The 16,768-nt window shown below is 45.3% G+C and overlaps 1 protein-coding gene and 1 pseudogene across 2 annotated transcripts in view; one reads left to right on the top strand and one right to left on the bottom strand.

Moving 5' to 3' along the window:
* lars1b (leucyl-tRNA synthetase 1b) overlaps positions 1-16,768 on the top strand; it is a 168,785-nt gene that overhangs the window by 71,945 nt on the left and 80,072 nt on the right. The window contains 1 exon segment of the mRNA XM_083640958.1: positions 11,452-11,635. Coding sequence (XP_083497084.1) covers positions 11,452-11,635 — 184 coding nt within the window.
* Positions 2,674-4,743, bottom strand: LOC310778839 (ribosome quality control complex subunit TCF25 pseudogene; annotated as a pseudogene). Its single transcript has one exon. The product of its transcript is annotated as a ribosome quality control complex subunit TCF25 pseudogene (transcript).

The raw sequence follows: 16,768 nt of genomic DNA, 5'->3' as shown, positions 1-16,768 counted from the left end.
GCGCCCTGGAAAATGGCTCCTCCTGGGGAATCATGTCTGTTGTGTTGCCCCCGATCTCCTCCTCGTCACTAAGTTCTGACTCAGTCTCGTCTCGTTCGGGCTGGGACACAGGAGGCTTGGGTTTGGGACCAGGCGCTGGAACCGGATCGATGGTGATCACGGGTTTGACTACCAAGAACATATCATCCAGTGTCCGCTGCCCAGCAGCAAGGCCAGCAGCAAGGCGAACAGCTCGGGCACCGCCGCGCCGAGGGGCGATGCGGTGTTTGGTCTTTCCTTTTGCCTTCACCATGACTGACTAGACTATGACTACTACAACTAACTAACTAAACTATACTACAGACTATACTACAACTAACTAACGCTAACTAAACTGACGACTATAGGCTACTAGCTACTGTAATCTCTTCAACTTCAACTTCAACTCAACTCAGCACACTGTCACAACCGTACACAATGGCGTCTCTCTCCTACTCTGCAAAGAGGCAGCGTTTCTCACGGCTTTTGTCTTCTTGCCTCCTCCCCCATTTCAAAAAAACAGCTGCGGTATGTGTTTGATCGCGTGCTGTCGGCTACCCTTTGAAGGCAGGGACCTGTGTCTGTGTCACAGGCTGGGAAAGTGTTTGCTGCACGCGCTGCACTAATAAAACCAAAAACACGTCAAACACGTCTTTGGCGTGGATGGCTATTTCTGATAAGACGTCAAAGACGTCTTTGGCGGTGAATGAGTTAATGGCCAGAACCACTGTGTCGTGGGGCTTCAAGGTATCTGTGCTTGTATGTGTCTGTTTCAAGCCCCCAGGAATAGCGCTGGGCTGTGAAGCCATTTGAACATGGTGGTGACGCTCTGTATTGCAAGTCACGTGACCACATGCAGCCCAGAAAGGAAAATTCCCATCCACTTGTATGGGGCCCCCGGCAGCTGTTAAACCCAGGGGAATTTTTTCCAGGTGTCACTCACAGTATAAAACGACTCTTTTAAAGGGATAGTTCAGTTTGTTTGAAGTGGCGTCCTATCAGCTAGTTGCATACACTAACTGAAATAGGTACAGTGTTCTGGACGCTGAGCACACCGTCTATCGAGACCCAGCACTCTGAAGCAACAGCCTCCACAGCTCTGTCTCTAGTACACGGGGCCAAGAACTAAAACGTAATTTAGCCACCTAAAACAACGGCCACCTAAACAAATCAATATCTGTGTACATGTACGCTCTATTTTGACAAATTTCAGTGCTTTACTTTTCCACCAAACAGCCGTCTCATTCGGCACTACTTTTTCTCCCAACCGTACAACTGCCGTATTCCTCCGCTAAACGCCTGCACAGAGCCGCAGCGCTGGATTACTCCGCAGATCAGCTGTTATTTTGGGTTATTTCTCCCGGCTTGTTAGTGAATACACAACAAATAGAATACACAAACCAAAATATGAGTGATTTTGATAGCGAGGATGATATGCCATTCACCTTGGTGACAAGAGGATACAATTATGAACCAGAGAGAGTAATATACAGAAGAGGAACTTTTGCAGAGAGTGAACAGGCAGAAAGAGAGATACGAGGAACTGCCATAATATGCTGCCTAAATGCCGGGGTGTCCTGCAGACCTTTTTCACCATTCCCACGATAAATTGTGGAAAACGTCCCAGACCAGAGAGGCCAGGTGACTTGTTGTCTCTAAAGTAAGTCAGTGTTTTGTCTCTCTTCTAAGCCTTCATGTTTTGTAAACCACGGCTCTATGCTCTGTGCAAGCGTTTAGCGGAGGAATACGGTAGTCGGTAGTTCTACGGTTAGGAGGAAATAGTGCCGAATGAGAGGGCTGTTTGACGGTAAAGTAAAGCGCTGAAAATTGTCAAAATAGAGCGTACATGTACACTGATATCGATTTGTTTAGGTGGGCGTTGTTTTAGGTGGCTAAATTACATTTTAGTTCTTGGCCCCCTGTACTAGAGAGACAGAGCTGTGGAGGCTGTTGCTTGGAGTGCTGGGTCTCGATAAACGGTGCGCTCAGCGCCCAGAACACTGTACCTATTTCAGTTAGTGTATGCAACTAGCTGATAGGACCCCACTTCAAACAAACCGAACTATCCCTTTAATGATCAAATTATTTTTTATGGGGTAATTTTTTCTTCAGAAGCCACTAAGAGCCGTATATGGGTGTATTTTCTTCTTTTAATACATCCATGGGTGGGAGGGGTGGGAGACGTCATGGAATACGTCATGGCACACATGCGCACTTTGCCTTGGGCCGCATGGTCAGGAAGTAAAACCAGGAAGAAAAATCCCCCATGATGGCTTCATGCGCCAGTGAGCAGCCTCCGTCCGAATGCATGGGTGGGCATGGCTCGTCCCCTATCCAGTTATTTTAATACATCCATGGTCTGGACAGGCATGAATGTAGACTTCAACTTGACTTGTTGGCCTCACCATTTCCGCCCAAGCGCATGGCAAGCACGCAAGAAAAAAGGAGAGGCTATTCGCTCCCCTCTCGGATATAAGTCAACGCATATCATCTAATATCAATCGCAACCCCCTCAATCGAATCATATCGAAATCGTATCGTGGCAAATTTTTTGATATCGGTAAATATCCGATCATTGTCCAATGAAACGATATAATATCGTATCTTTATCAAACTTGTGATTCCCACCCCTACTATTTCTGTCCCGCTCTTCTCTCAGTTCTCCTCCTCATCATCTCTGTCATGGTTGTCCTCTCTTGGTGGCTCTTGAAACTGGATGTTGGCCAGCATGTCCCTCATTGCCACCATTAGACGATTCATCTCCTGGTTCAGCTCCCGACCGACTCGAGCCACTTCCAAATTGTTGTCCCCCTCCCTCTGTCCACCCTGGAGATTGAAGTTTGGCAGCAAAGAACGGAAAAACAGCGACAATGTACTCTCATTGGTGGCGCCTATGTGCTGCCTCTCTGGTCGAGTGTAGGATGTCACAGAGTCCAGTGGGGGGAGAGGGTCGAAGCCCATCACAGGCTGAGCTGTCACCTCTAGAGGCAGGGTGGAGGTGGCTTCTTTGATCTCAGACAGCAAAATGTGGCGATGGATGTTCCGCGGGGCACTCCGGTACCTTTGCTTTCTCTTGTTTTGGGAGTCCTCCACCAGAGGGTCATTAGTATCGACTCGATGCAACACCTGCTTCACACACTCTTCCAGCCAGAGCATTACCCCTCCCTCTCTCCACAGGACGTGGGTCCGCCCCACATACAGTCCAATTAGCTCGGCCAGGCCAGGCGACTGTCCCATCTGACTCTTTGGGCCAAAGAAGGCATGTGAGGAGACTCTGTCATCCGGCTGCACATTACACAGATCCAATAAAGGCATCAACGCTCCAGGGTACATGATGAGAGCGTTCTGCAGCATCAGGTCAGCCTCGCGTCTTTGCTTATCACTTTCCACAGGATCCATGTCTTCTCGCTGGCTGAGATGGAAATGGCTAAGTGCACTGGAGAATGCAAAGTTTGGCAGCTGGGACAGATTTCTGTGCTCCTCCCAGTCATGGTATAAGCGGAGGAGAGACCGGTACTCTCTGGAGCGCATTGTCAGGAAATCAATGAGCAGCAGCATGCAGAGCGGATCAGAGTCTGGGTCCAAACTGAGGATCAGTCTGCAGAACTCCAGCGCCGTCCGTGGGCATCCTCTCTTCTCCAGGAACATCACGTGCTTATAAAGGGCCAAATAAAATGCCCTGTTCTCTGGTCGGAGGTATTCAAGCCTGCAGGTCCCTGAGGTCAGACTGAATAATGGGTGAAAAGCATTTTCAAAGCTGTACAAGGCCCTCTCAATGAGGTCTCTGGCCATCTCCTGGTCCTCCTGTATGCGACAGACATCAGAGAGTTGCAGCAGGGAATCAATGTGATAGGGATTTATCTGCAGCACAGTCACAATGTTGTTGGGATCCATGGAGTCCACTGCATCCAGGAACTTGAACTGTACCTTTTGGTAGTCCCGATTATGCTCAAAGGTGAAGTACTGCTGACCGTCCTTTGAATGGAGGAGGGTCATTGAGATTCCTGGGCGGCTGAAGCGAGGCCAGGTGTCTTTAAGAATGGTCATCCAGGTGCCACGATGAAACTGCCTCTGTCTCTGTTGTGGTCTGTGATCTCTGAGAACAGCCCGAGCACCAAAATACCTCTTAAGCTCAGTCTCTGGATTCAGATTTCTGTGCTCCACATATATCACAGGCCTACTGTCTGATCCACCACAACCCTCATTCTGCAACATCAGACCATTGGATTGCTCTAGGGTCTCCTGCAATGCATCAATGTCATCAATTCCCACATCATCCTGTCTATTTTCTGAGGTCACTTTTGGATTCTTCTTTTTCTTCTTTTTAACGTTGTCTGCAGGCAAACACTTTGCACACTTTTCTTCTCGCTTTTGACCAGTCTTCTCAATGTCTCTGTTGTCATTCTCCCCCATGTCAGCAGCATCTTCACTCCCACCTGGCTTCTCTGAATCTTCATCAGCTGACAATTTCCCTGCATCACATATGATCTCATAAATGTTACTCAGGTCTTTCTGAGCCTTGTTCTTTGCTTTTCGGAATTTGCTGTTCTTGTTTGACTGGAGACTAACATTAGCCGCTGTGTCAGCCTGCTCCTCTGGACAGTCATCTAAAGTTAGCTCAGCCTGCTCCTCTGGACAGTCATCTAAAGTTAGCTCCCCGAGGTTCAGAGCCTCCTGACCCCGCTTCCGCCTCCCTTTGAGCAACCGCAGAGCCCGGCTCGACATTGTCCACACACTTATTGTCTTACTTGTAATTAATATTTAGTTACCGGTAGCTATATAATTGTCAGTTAGATGACAACACCGAGAGCAATGTTGACAGTTTGTGCAACAGCTATCAATAGGAGGAAGGGCTGAGCAAGAGTCCTCCAATTTATAACCTCTGCATGGAAGGATTTATAACATCACTGATGATGTCACAATGTCTATGACATAATCGGTGTACTGATGATGTCACAATGTCTATGCATAAGGGGGTGGCCACACTGATCCATGGTGTCTGTTTGCATTCATTTCTCTGTGCACTTCCATTCATTTTCAAGACAGCTGTCCGTCTGTCCATGGAGCAGTCATGAAGCGTACATCTCCAACAAATTTGCATACATTTACATACAAGGGGGCTGAATTTTTTTTGGATGGACGGATTGGTTGGACGGTCTGTTCTCAGAGCGGAAATGGAGGACCGGAAGTTGCCGCCATCACAGTCTGCCCCCATAGAAAAAAACGCTATTTTAGAGACACATGTTGTTATAAATATCAACGACTAGCCAACAGATATCAAAGCTGGTGGGCTTTATGGAAAGAGCATGACTCAAACTGGTTGACCGTTATATCAAACTGGTCATTCAGTGGCATTTTATTGCCACATAAGTAACGTAGCGCACAGAGCTAACAACTAGCTAACGCCAGCTTTCTTCTCTCAGTTTATAGTCTTCAAGTTCAAGGTTCAAGGTTCAAGGATATTTATTGTCATTCCAAAACATGAAACATGGAAGGGAACGAAATATGAACTCAAGGTCGTGGTGGATATGTCAACTAGGATATCATAAATCATAAAATATCATAAAAACAACTGAGTACTATAAAGGAGAACAAGAACAAGGTGCTTACAAGCTGCTGTACAAGTAGCTTACATGTAACATATATCCATCCATTTTATAATTCTGTTCATTTTCTGACGGATCAGTGTGGCCACGGCCTAAGTGACATCGGTTCACGGACATTGTCATTGTGACATCATCATTGATTTAAGATATCACTTAGGGGCTGGGCGATATGACCAAAATCCTATATCCCGATATAGGTCATTTCATATCCCGATAACGATATACATCACGATATAGCACATTTTCTGTAAATTCAATTTACAATTTATAGTTGATATAAAATGACAACATGGCAATTTATTTATGTAGCAGTTAAACCAGTTAAAATGTTGTCAAACCTCACCAAGGATACATGCATTTAGAATACAGATAAGCATGGCTATTCTTTACAACACAAATAATGATAATTAGTTGCAGGGCAGTAGAATGAAACACAAACTGAACCACACCACCAGTTCGATTTTCAAAGATTACATTAGAGCAAAACGGGTAGAATAAAAGTGATTTAGCCTATAGTTCAGTCCAGTTCCACAACTCTTAAACCCAGGGAAAGCTATAAGCTAATGCTAACCATAGACATTTTGTTGTCGGCTCCTCAATGGATTTCCTTGGGATGATGAGATGGGAGATGTTTTGCCAGGTTTAATGTTAGGAGGACACACAAATATGGGTGCGTGTGTGGACTGTGGACGTGAGTAAAAAGAAAACAGAATGAAGAAAGCACAGCGTCATCCAAATGACGGACAATATTGCCGTAAAGAGTGTGATTTGCAACACAACGATATAAATGATAGAGCATCATGAAATACATTTTCTATCGTCCAGACGAAATATATCGTCATATCGCCCAGCCCTAATATCACTGATGGCAATTTATACTAAATTTAAGAACCGAATACATGCTCTCACTGTGTTCACACGTGACTTCTCTGTTCTGTGTTAACTTCTGTGTTTAGCCACTGATGTAGCAATGTCTATGCATATTGTCTGTGACATCATCATCATCTGGAGTAGCCAGCAATTCTGATCTCATCGGTGATGATGTCAGTGATGATGTCACTCGAGCAGTTGTCATTGGTGATGTCAGCGATGATCTTGAATAGTGATGCCGCTTGAGCAATTGCAATTTCATCTGTGATGATGTCATCAGTGATAATGTAATCGGTGATGTCACTCGAGCATCAGTGATGTCATCGGTGTGACATCATCTAAGACCTTGTATGAGCTTAATATTTTATGTAGACCAGTCACAGCTCATGCTGCTATAAGATCACTGATGAGGTCATTAACTCATTCATGGCCAGTTTAGGACTGCCAATATTTAGCTCAGGCCAAAGATTTTCATAATTGTTGGTCATCTTTCAAGACCCACAGTAAATTATCTATTCGCACCAAAGTGATTTGCAATACCTCAAAATGAAGATGTACGTCTCTGGGTTCACCAGGGAAAAAAAGTGAGCTTTTAGCATGTTGTGTACTCTACTTATAGCCATTTATATACACCCTGTTTTCACCAAAAAGGTCTCTCTGAGAAGAGAAATTGGAGAAAAAGGCATTTTTGTAAAGGACACAATCTCAGGCAGAACTCGCTCTCAATTCTTTTATTTTGAACTGTATTGACATCAGACATGTAAATACTATTCGTTATGACACAAATGACAAAAAATATATATATATATATATACAGTATATACATGAAGTGCTTTTTTTACATTCAACAATAGGGTTTACTCAGTGTGAGTGAGTGTGCGCGGGGCCCATGTGTGTCTCTTTACATTACATTACATTTCGTCATTTAGCAGACACTTTTATCCAAAGCGACTTACAATGTCACATTGTCAACATTAGTGGAATCAACTGTGGAACATCATCTACACAGATACACCTTTGCAGCAGTAGAGTACCGTAAATTCCGGACTATAAGGCGCACCGGTATATAAGCCGCAGCACCAAAATTGACTGTTTTTTTACATATATAAGCCGCACCGGACTATAAGCCGTGGGTGTTTTGATGTTTAATTACCATATGTAAGGGTTCGTGCACAGAGAGGAATGTCGGGAAAGAGATGGCTGTTTGGGGAAGCTCCCATTTATTAACATTTCAACAAAACAAGCATATCCCGCTGGGGATCTTTTCTTTTGGCATTGTGAGACGCTTAAAAATCACCATCGGCGGGAGCTTTACTCCAGATGCTGTGCAGCCAAGAACACAAGTGAAATTCGTTCTCTCGTGACCTGTGGTTCTCAACGTGATGGACGATTCACCTTTCTTGTTAACAGTCCTAGTGAGAGGCAGGTCGAACGTCAAAGGCACTTCATCCATATTTATGATCTGCTCCGGTCCGATGGAATATTCCTTGATCTTTCTTTGTGTGAATTCGCCGAAGTTTGTAATTTTCTCCTGGTAGTCGGGAGGGAGTTGCTGACACACAGTCGTCCGCGCCCTGACGGACAGTCCCTTTCGTCTCATAAATCTGAAACACCAGGATGGTCCACCTCTAAAATGTTCAATTTTCATTTCGGTGGCGACTGTTTTGGCCTTCAGTCGGATCTGAACGGTGGACACACCTCGGCCGTCTGCTCTCTGTGTCAACACCCTGATGCCAAGGTTACGTGCTGCTGCTCGATTTCCTTCTTTCCTTCTTCTTCTCGCCGCCATCGTCGTAACACAGCCAGTTCTCCATCTTTTGAAGCATGATGTTAGATTATATATAAAATAATCGAAAAAACAAGCAGCAAAGCAATGCACATAAAATGTGCTGATGAAGCTGTGTAACCTGTAAAATCCATCGATTTTGGAGGTCACCGAGTGGCCGTTTGCTTACCGTAATTACCATATGTAAGGGGTCACGCACAGAGGGGATTGTCGGGAAAGAGATGGCTGTTTGAGGAAGCTCCCATTTACCGTATTACCATAACATTTCAACAAAACAACATAACACAACACCACCTTTGTTTATTTTTACAGTGCACAGTGTCCGCGGTGTGGTGAAAAGAGGGCAAGAGAGGAAATTAAAACAGAAGTGGATTTATAGTTAGAAAGAGTGCTAAAAAAGAGAGATTTTATTTGTATTTTTTTTTTTTTTTTTTTCTGAAAAAATCCATAGATAAGCCGCACTGTTATATAAGCCGCAGGGCCAAAAAACGGGGAAAAAGCCGCGGCTTATAGTCCGGAATTTACGGTAACATCAATGGGTTTGTTTGTTTTTTTGTTTTGTTTTTTTTTGGGGGGGGGGCGGTTTGGGGTGAAGAAGGGGGGGAAGATGCTAGATGGGGGAGGGGGTTTGGGGTGGAGAAGGGGGGGGAAGATGCTACATCAAAAGGGTTAGTTCAGGAGGGACTCAAGTGGAGCTTGAAAAGGTGAGTTTTTTTTCCAAAGGTGGACTCACTGAAAACTAAAATAAAAAGTTGAAAAAAAAAGAAAAGGAGTTTTCAATCTTCGGCGAAAGATGGGCAGGGATTTGGCCGTCCTGACCTCATTCTGAGATGTGGGCTCACTGGGTTGTGCAACAATCGGCTCCTCATCTGAAATAAAAGCAACATATCCTCAGTAAACTATATAATCACATTTAGTACAGAGACAGTGTAGTGTACTAGTGACTCAGTAAACTATACGATCATAGAATGCAGAGAGACAGTGTAGTCTCACACACACACACACACACACACACAGATGACATCATTACTGGGACTTTGTGTGAGTGTGATGACATCATCACTGGGACTTTGTGCGTGAAGCTGGTACTGGTACTGGTACTGTCTGTACAATATGCATATATATCAACAACAAAATTACTCCTTACCGCGAGATCATCAGGGTCCTGTCGCATTGGAGTCCAGTCTTCCTCGCCCTCGACATGGACAATTGGCGACGGTGTGACCATCTCCTCTTCAGACGACCGGGAGCTTTGTGATGGCTGAGAGTCAAAGTACACCACAGCACGGGAAAGTGGCCGTGCTGCTTGGCTCTGTGTGAAAGCAATTTCTGTGGCGAGGCTGCCAAGCTTTACGGGCTTCCCGAACTACAATTTTGTGTGATCTGTGTTTGAAAGAGCCTATAGTCACTTTCAATGTAATCCCGGCGGGTCTTTGCACGGCGCAAATGTGCTCTGGAAAATGGCTCCTCCTGGGAAATCATGTCTGTTGCTGTGTTGTCCTCGTTCTCCTCCTCCTCACAAAGTTGTGACTCCGTCTCGTCTCGTTCGGGCTGGGACACAGGAACGGGGTCCGGCTTGGGTTTGGGACCAGGCGCTGGAACCGGATCGATCATGTTGGTCACGGGTTTGACTACCGCGAACAACTCATCCAGCGTTCGCTGCCCTGCAGCAAGGCGACCAGCTCGGGCAGCGCGCCGAGGCGCGTTTCAATGGCGTTTCTCCTACTCTGCAACAAAGCAGCGTTTCTCCGTTTTCTGTTCTTTCCTCCTCCCCCATTTCAAAACAACAGCTGCGGTAGTTTGATCACGTGTTGTCGGCTTTTTCTTTGAGGGCAGGGACCTGATACCATGTCACAGGCTGGGGAAGTCTTTGAACTACTCTAAGCACGAATAAAAACAAAAACACGTCAAACATGTATTTGGCTGGGAGGCAAACTCCTGATAAGACGTTAAAGACGTATATGGCCAGGAATGAGTTAATCACCGATCAGTAATACAGTTGTAGATGGCTCGGCCTGGTGGCCAAGTCCCCAGTTTTGTTTGAGTGAGATGCACACACTCAAACACCCTTTAACCTTACCCTGTCTTTAGACATGCTATGATGACAATGTTGCAAGGTGTATTGTTCTGAAGTGTCAACTAACCAGTTATTTGCAACAATGTCAATCTAGCGCATACTAAATTTACCGTAGAAAACCCATGCAAAGTTTTGTGTATCGATGATGGAGGTTCATGTCCAACACACGTTATCCACCACAATACTCATGCTTGTGAGGAACAGCGAGTAAACTCTCAAACCATAGCACATGTAAGCTAGCTCATCTACATGTTTGACAATGTGACCGCTGCCATACAGCATATCCCGCCATCTGACCACACCCGCTCCTGTCTCTCCCTGTCTCTCCCTGCCCTCTCCTGTCTCTCCCTGCCCTCTCCTGTCTCTCCCTGTCCTCTCCTGTCTCTCCCTGCCCTCTTCTGTCTCTCCCTGCCCTCTCCCTGTCTCTCCCTGCCCTCTCCTGTCTCTCCCTGCCCTCTCCTGTCTCTCCCTGTCCTCTCCTGTCTCTCCCTGTCCTCTCCTGTCTCTCCCTGTCTCTCCCTGCCCTCTCCTGTCTCTCCCTGTCCTCTCCTGTCTCTCCCTGTCCTCTCCTGTCTCTCCCTGCCCTCTCCTGTCTCTCCCTGCCCTCTCCGGTCTCTCCCTGCCCTCTCCTGTCTCTCCCTGCCCTCTCCTGTCTCTCCCTGTCCTCTCCTGTCTCTCCCTGTCCTCTGCTGTCTCTCCCTGCCCTCTCCTGTCTCTCCCTCTCCTGTCTCTCTGCCCTCTCCTGTCTCTCCCTGCCCTCTCCTGTCTCTCCCTCTCCTGTCTCTCTGCCCTCTCCTGTCTCTCCCTGCCCTCTCCTGTCTCTCCCTGTCCTCTCCTGTCTCTCCCTGCCCTCTCCTGTCTCTCCCTCTCCTGTCTCTCTGCCCTCTCCTGTCTCTCCCGCTCCTGTCTCTCTGCCCTCTCCTGTCCTCTCCTGTCTCTCCCTGCCCTCTCCTGTCTCTCCCTCTCCTGTCTCTCTGCTCGCTCCTGTCTCCCCCTGCCTGCTCCTGTCTCTCCCTGCCCGCTCCTGTCTCTCCCTGCCTCCTGCCTGCTCCTGCCTCTCCCTGTCTCTCCCTCCCCTCTCCTGTCCCTCTCAGGCATGCGTCTGGCTCTGGCTGATGCGGGCGACACAGTCGAGGACGCCAACTTTGTAGAGACCATGGCAGACGCCGGCATCCTGCGCCTCTACACCTGGGTGGAGTGGGTGAAGGAGATGATCGCCAACCAGAACAACCTGAGGACGGGACCGGCTGACACTTTCAATGACAGGGTCTTTGACAGGTAGATGGAGGGGTTCATTAAGGGGGGGTGGTATGTATGGATGTAGCCAACCAGAAGATTATATTGATCCCACACAATATTAAAGGTTCCAAAACATAAAGGCATTGCATAAAAAAAGCAAATCTATAAATAGTATTTTAATTTTGTATTTTAACTCATTGAGTGCCAGCCACTTTTGGAGAACGGAAGCTCCCAGTGCCAGAGTTTCAGAGCGTTTTCAGTGATTTCTCGAGGCCCACAGAATATTGTGTGATATTACTATGTAAACACCGAACACGCACAAAGAACGAGGAGACTCTCTTCTATCATCTGCAAAAAAAAAGTTTATTGATCCCATTTTCCGTTCTTTAGTTATGAGCCGGAGAAGATAGGCTGTTTTGAGCAAAAAGACAGGTTTCAAATTATAAGCTGAGATATTCAGCCTTTTGTGAAATGAAGCATTTCAAGCACATTCACTGACGCTAGCTCATATTTTCTGATGTAGTGACGTGGTGTAGTTCTGTGGAGCCTGCGTGCCCCACCCCCCTCTCCCGCCCTCAGCTGCAAACTCCTCCCCACACGCACCCAGTCTATTTTCGGAGCCTCCGTTTTTGCGCCGGGCGGCTCCCAGCGCGACAAGGAAATGCCAAACGGGACTGCAGGGAAAGGTTTGGCCCTTCGGCGTCGGGTGCTGCCTTTCTGGCGGGTAATCGTGTGGAGAAACTATATGCAGACAGACAGACAGATGCAGAGGAGCTCAGTTGTGTGCGCGGATTGACTGATGTTCGCAGCCCGACGTCAGCTGCAGACAGAGCCATCTACCGTAAATTCCGGACTATAAGCCGCACCTTTTTTCCCGTTTTTTGGCCTTTTTTGGCCCCTGCGGCTTATATAACGGTGCGGCTTATCTATGGATTTTTTCCACAAAAAAAAAAAAAAAAAAAAATCTCTTTTTTAGCACTCTTTCTAACTATAAATCCTATATAACTATAATAAGTTTTAATTTCCTCTCTTGCCCTCTTTTCACCACACTGTATGACACTGTATGACACTGTGTGCACTGTAAAAAACAACACAGGTGGTGTTGTGTTATGTTGTTTTGTTGAAATGTTAATAAATGGGAGCTTCCTCAAACAGCCATCTCTTTCCTGACAATCCCCTCTGTGCATGAACCCTAATTAAACATTAAAACACAATAAAAAAAAAAAATACCATTAAAACACCCGCGGCTTATAGTCCGGTGCGGCTTATATAAGAAAAAAATAGTCAACTTTGCAGGTGCGGCTTATACACCGGTGCGGCTTATAGTCCGGAATTTACGGTATATGGCTCTGGCTGCAGCATGCATCGGTTTCTCTTTGATCACGGCTTTTTCCTGCAGTTTTCCGGACCTTTCTGTAATCTGGAGAGCACTGTCGCCACCTAATGAGTCCGTAAAATAGGTTATACACCTTCAATAGCTCCCATATTTGTACAGGAGATGCCTGATTCTTTGATCCACGTCCCACCGTCAAAAAACGCAATTGACGAACATACTCGTCCTTGGCACTCTACGTTACTAAACGAAATGACGAACATACTCGTCCATGGCACTCAATGAGTTAAACCATTAACTCAGTCCATCAGAAATGTCCTGTTATAGAATGGAATTTGACCACTCCTCATCCGCTATATGATAATTATAACAGCTTATATAAACCAAATGAATGGAAACCAAGAGCCTGGAAGTGTCTTATAAAAGTATATTTAAAACCATAACATTCTCCTCATTATAGGAGTGACTGAATCTCAATGTACCATCTGATCAATGTACAGAGTCCAAATATTCAGTGATGACTGACAGTTTGACACACGCTTTATACTGCAAAGGAAGGCAGAGAGAAACAGAGAGAGGAGGGGTGATGACCTGACTTGGAGCCTACAGGGCTCCTGTCTGTATCAGCAAGTGTTCCTGTCTCATGGCCATTGTCATGCTGAGCCCTCTGAAGGCCAGAGCAAAGGGGAGAAATCTCCTGCTTGATAAGCTAGTTATGTGTCTCTGCATAGTGCAAATATGCATTTGTGAGATGTCTTATGACTAATGACTCATAGCATTAATTATGTGTATGCAATTATAGCTTATAACTTATATATTATAACTGTAGCGTCATCCATGTATAAACCAGACATGACCCCTGTAGCTTCATACATGTATAAACCAGACATGACCCCTGTAGCTTCATACATGTATAAACATGATAATCAAATCAGGATCAAGCATGTAAAACATTATACACCATCACATTGTGACTCTTAATGTTTATTCAATTCATATCAAAGATGTCTTCAGTCTTCTCCATACGGATCTCTACATTTCATCTCACAATGTCCTTCTGGCAGGGTGTGTGTGTGTGTGTGTGTGTGTGTGTGTGTGTGTGTGCAGTGTTGGGCAGTAGCTTGCTACAAGTAGTGAAGCTACATAGCTTAACTACATTTCTCAGTAGCTTGGTGGTAGCTTCACTACTTTTGAACCAAGTAGCTTTTTCAGTAGCTAAGCTATTTATAGACCCAAGTAGCTTGTAGCTTCCCGCAAAAGCTACAAGCTACTCGCCAGAGAAAATCCATGAGCAAAGCACGCAGTGGAGATTTCTGCTGCGGTTTGGATTAAACAGGAGGAGACATTGCATATGTCAAGTGTGCCTGTGTAGCCAATAAAGCACTTCCAGTTCCATTATGACGGACAACAAGACAGTGTTGTTGTTTCATCCTTGCTTTTTAGCATCCTTGCCTCTCTTGCAGCAAGACCTGGCACTACTCTGCCTCTGACTGGGTTGGATTTAGGCAATGAAGACTGACGATTGGTTAAGGGTAGGGCAAAATATGTCATGTGCTGGCGAAGTCACATCAGCAACGAACTTTGAAAGATGGCAGAGCCAGAGGGAGCCACTGGCAGTGATGAAGAAGACTTTCAGGTTTTATTGTCTGTTTTTGAATATTGTGCCAGTGAGAGTTTCAGTGTGTTTTATAATATAATAAACAATCAAAATATTTTCTTTTACCTGCCTATTTGTTTGGTTGAAAGTTGTTCTACATGAAGTTAATTCAATGTGAGAAAAAAGTAGCTTTGATGTAGCAAGCTGCTTTTGCCATGTTGCTCGTAGCTTAGCTTGCTACATTTCTCTGGGGATAGCTTCAATGTAGTTTAGCTATATTTAATTGAGAGTAACTGATAGCTTAGCTTACTACATTTTCCAAGTAGCTTGCCCATCACTGTGTGTGTGTGTGTGTGTGTGTGTGTGTGTGTGTGTGTGTGTGTGTGTGTGTCAATCAATCAATCAACTTTTATTATCAAACACAAGGTCCATAGAAAAACACATACATGAACAACACTTTAGAAAAATAAAACACACAAGAAAGAGTTAAGATCTATCATAGAATGCACCTATAGCAATAGGACCACATTCGTGAGTTGTACTGTATCTCACAGCACTAAACACAGGGTTGGTTAGCAGTACTATGATGGCATTCTGGGACACATTTTGTCTGCCGATACATTTGTACATTAGGTTTCTAAGGAGGGCCTGAAAAGTGTAGACTCCTGCCTTACAAAACAGGTTTTATCACAAACAGACAGAACATTCTCTGACAAATAAAAAGCAGGAAAAGTGAGATCCCTGTCTCCCTTTGTTCTACTGATCATGACAACACTCTTTTTAGCATTGTATTTAACGTCAAATCTGACACCATAAGCAGAACATATATTTAATAACTGTTGGAACCCAGCACTACTGGGGGAAAAGATTGCCGTGCGTGCACGTGTGTGTGTTTGTTCGTGTGTTTTGTTCGTCTGTTTGTTCGTGTGTGGTGTGTTTGTGATGTGGTTTTGCAGATAAGGCCCCTGAAAGGAAGAGAAAGGCCACGGTGGTTGTCCTGTTGGGCAATGTCAAATTGACACTTTTGTGACTGTGAGGGGTGATGGGTCATCCTATATTTCCTGGGAAACATTGACATGTTTATCCAGGGTCCATTCTTCTGGCTGAAGGAGGCCTGGTTGTCCTACAATATTTAAAGCTAGAAATAAGGTCCAGGGTGTAAAAGAAACTAAATTCTCCTTTAAGGATGTTGGTTATTATGGTTCGGGTTAGGCAAGTAAAAAAAGATTGAAGAGGGTTAGGTTTTTTATTTAACCGACCAAACCCATACCCTAAAGCCCAATTTATGCTTCCTCTGCCGACACTTTTGAAACGGTCGCCGACAGAAATGAGGACTTGAGTCGACACTTTCAAGTGTCGGCGAGCAGCGTCTGCTACCTGGTGAAATGTCTAGTGTCGCTGACTACGTCACATAATGTCGCGCAAGTGTGATTGGCTATATAGACGGGCACGCGTGACTTCCTTGTTTTAGTTTTCGCTGAAATGAAATTAATGAGCGTGTCCCCGGTATTTTTATCAGCATGTCCTTGATGTATGACTTCGTGAAAATCACAAAGAACACCGTGACCAACTTCCCAGAGAGAGAGGAGGTGATTGTGTGGTTCTGTGTCGTTATATGCGGCTGCAGTTACATCTTGCCTCCGACGTGGGTTCACTGACAGCATTCCCTCTCTTGCCTGTCTGCACTAGTTCTCTGCCTCCCTCTGTCTATAGCGTCACGTGACCGTTGCGCCGCGGAGAGAAGCATAAATGCAGCAACATGAGCGACACTTTATTTTTCGTCTGCGACCATGTGCTGAGCGACACTTTCTAATAAGTATAAATTAAGCTTTACCCTAACCAAATTGTTGTACTTGCCTAACCCTAATAAGCAATCTTTGGAACATAATTTAACATTTTCAAATAAGAAAGTTTGTGTTAAAAATGTGTATGATTTGACGGGAAATCGAACCACAGTTGTCAGATTGAAATACAAGCACCTTACCCATTAAGCCAGAAGCTCAAGCACACCCGGAGCTGAACATTTTCAAGCCCTAACCCTAACCTTAACCAATTTTCTTTACTTGCCTAACCCGAACCATAACAACCAACATCTTCAAACAAAAATAGAAATGCATTGAAACATGTTGGTATGGCGATGACTCTGTTCTGGCTTTCTTACAGAAAGGCTTCAGGGCCAGCATCTGGTGAAAACAATCCTTCAGCTTTTAGTGAGTGTCAGGAGTCCGGTTGACAGTGCGTC

The sequence above is a fragment of the Poromitra crassiceps genome, assembly GCF_964638095.1.
Source record: "Poromitra crassiceps genome assembly, chromosome: 1".
Taxonomy (NCBI): domain Eukaryota; kingdom Metazoa; phylum Chordata; class Actinopteri; order Beryciformes; family Melamphaidae; genus Poromitra; species Poromitra crassiceps.
The sequence above is the reverse complement of the archived record's forward strand: the minus strand, read 5'-3'. Positions and strand labels throughout refer to the sequence as shown.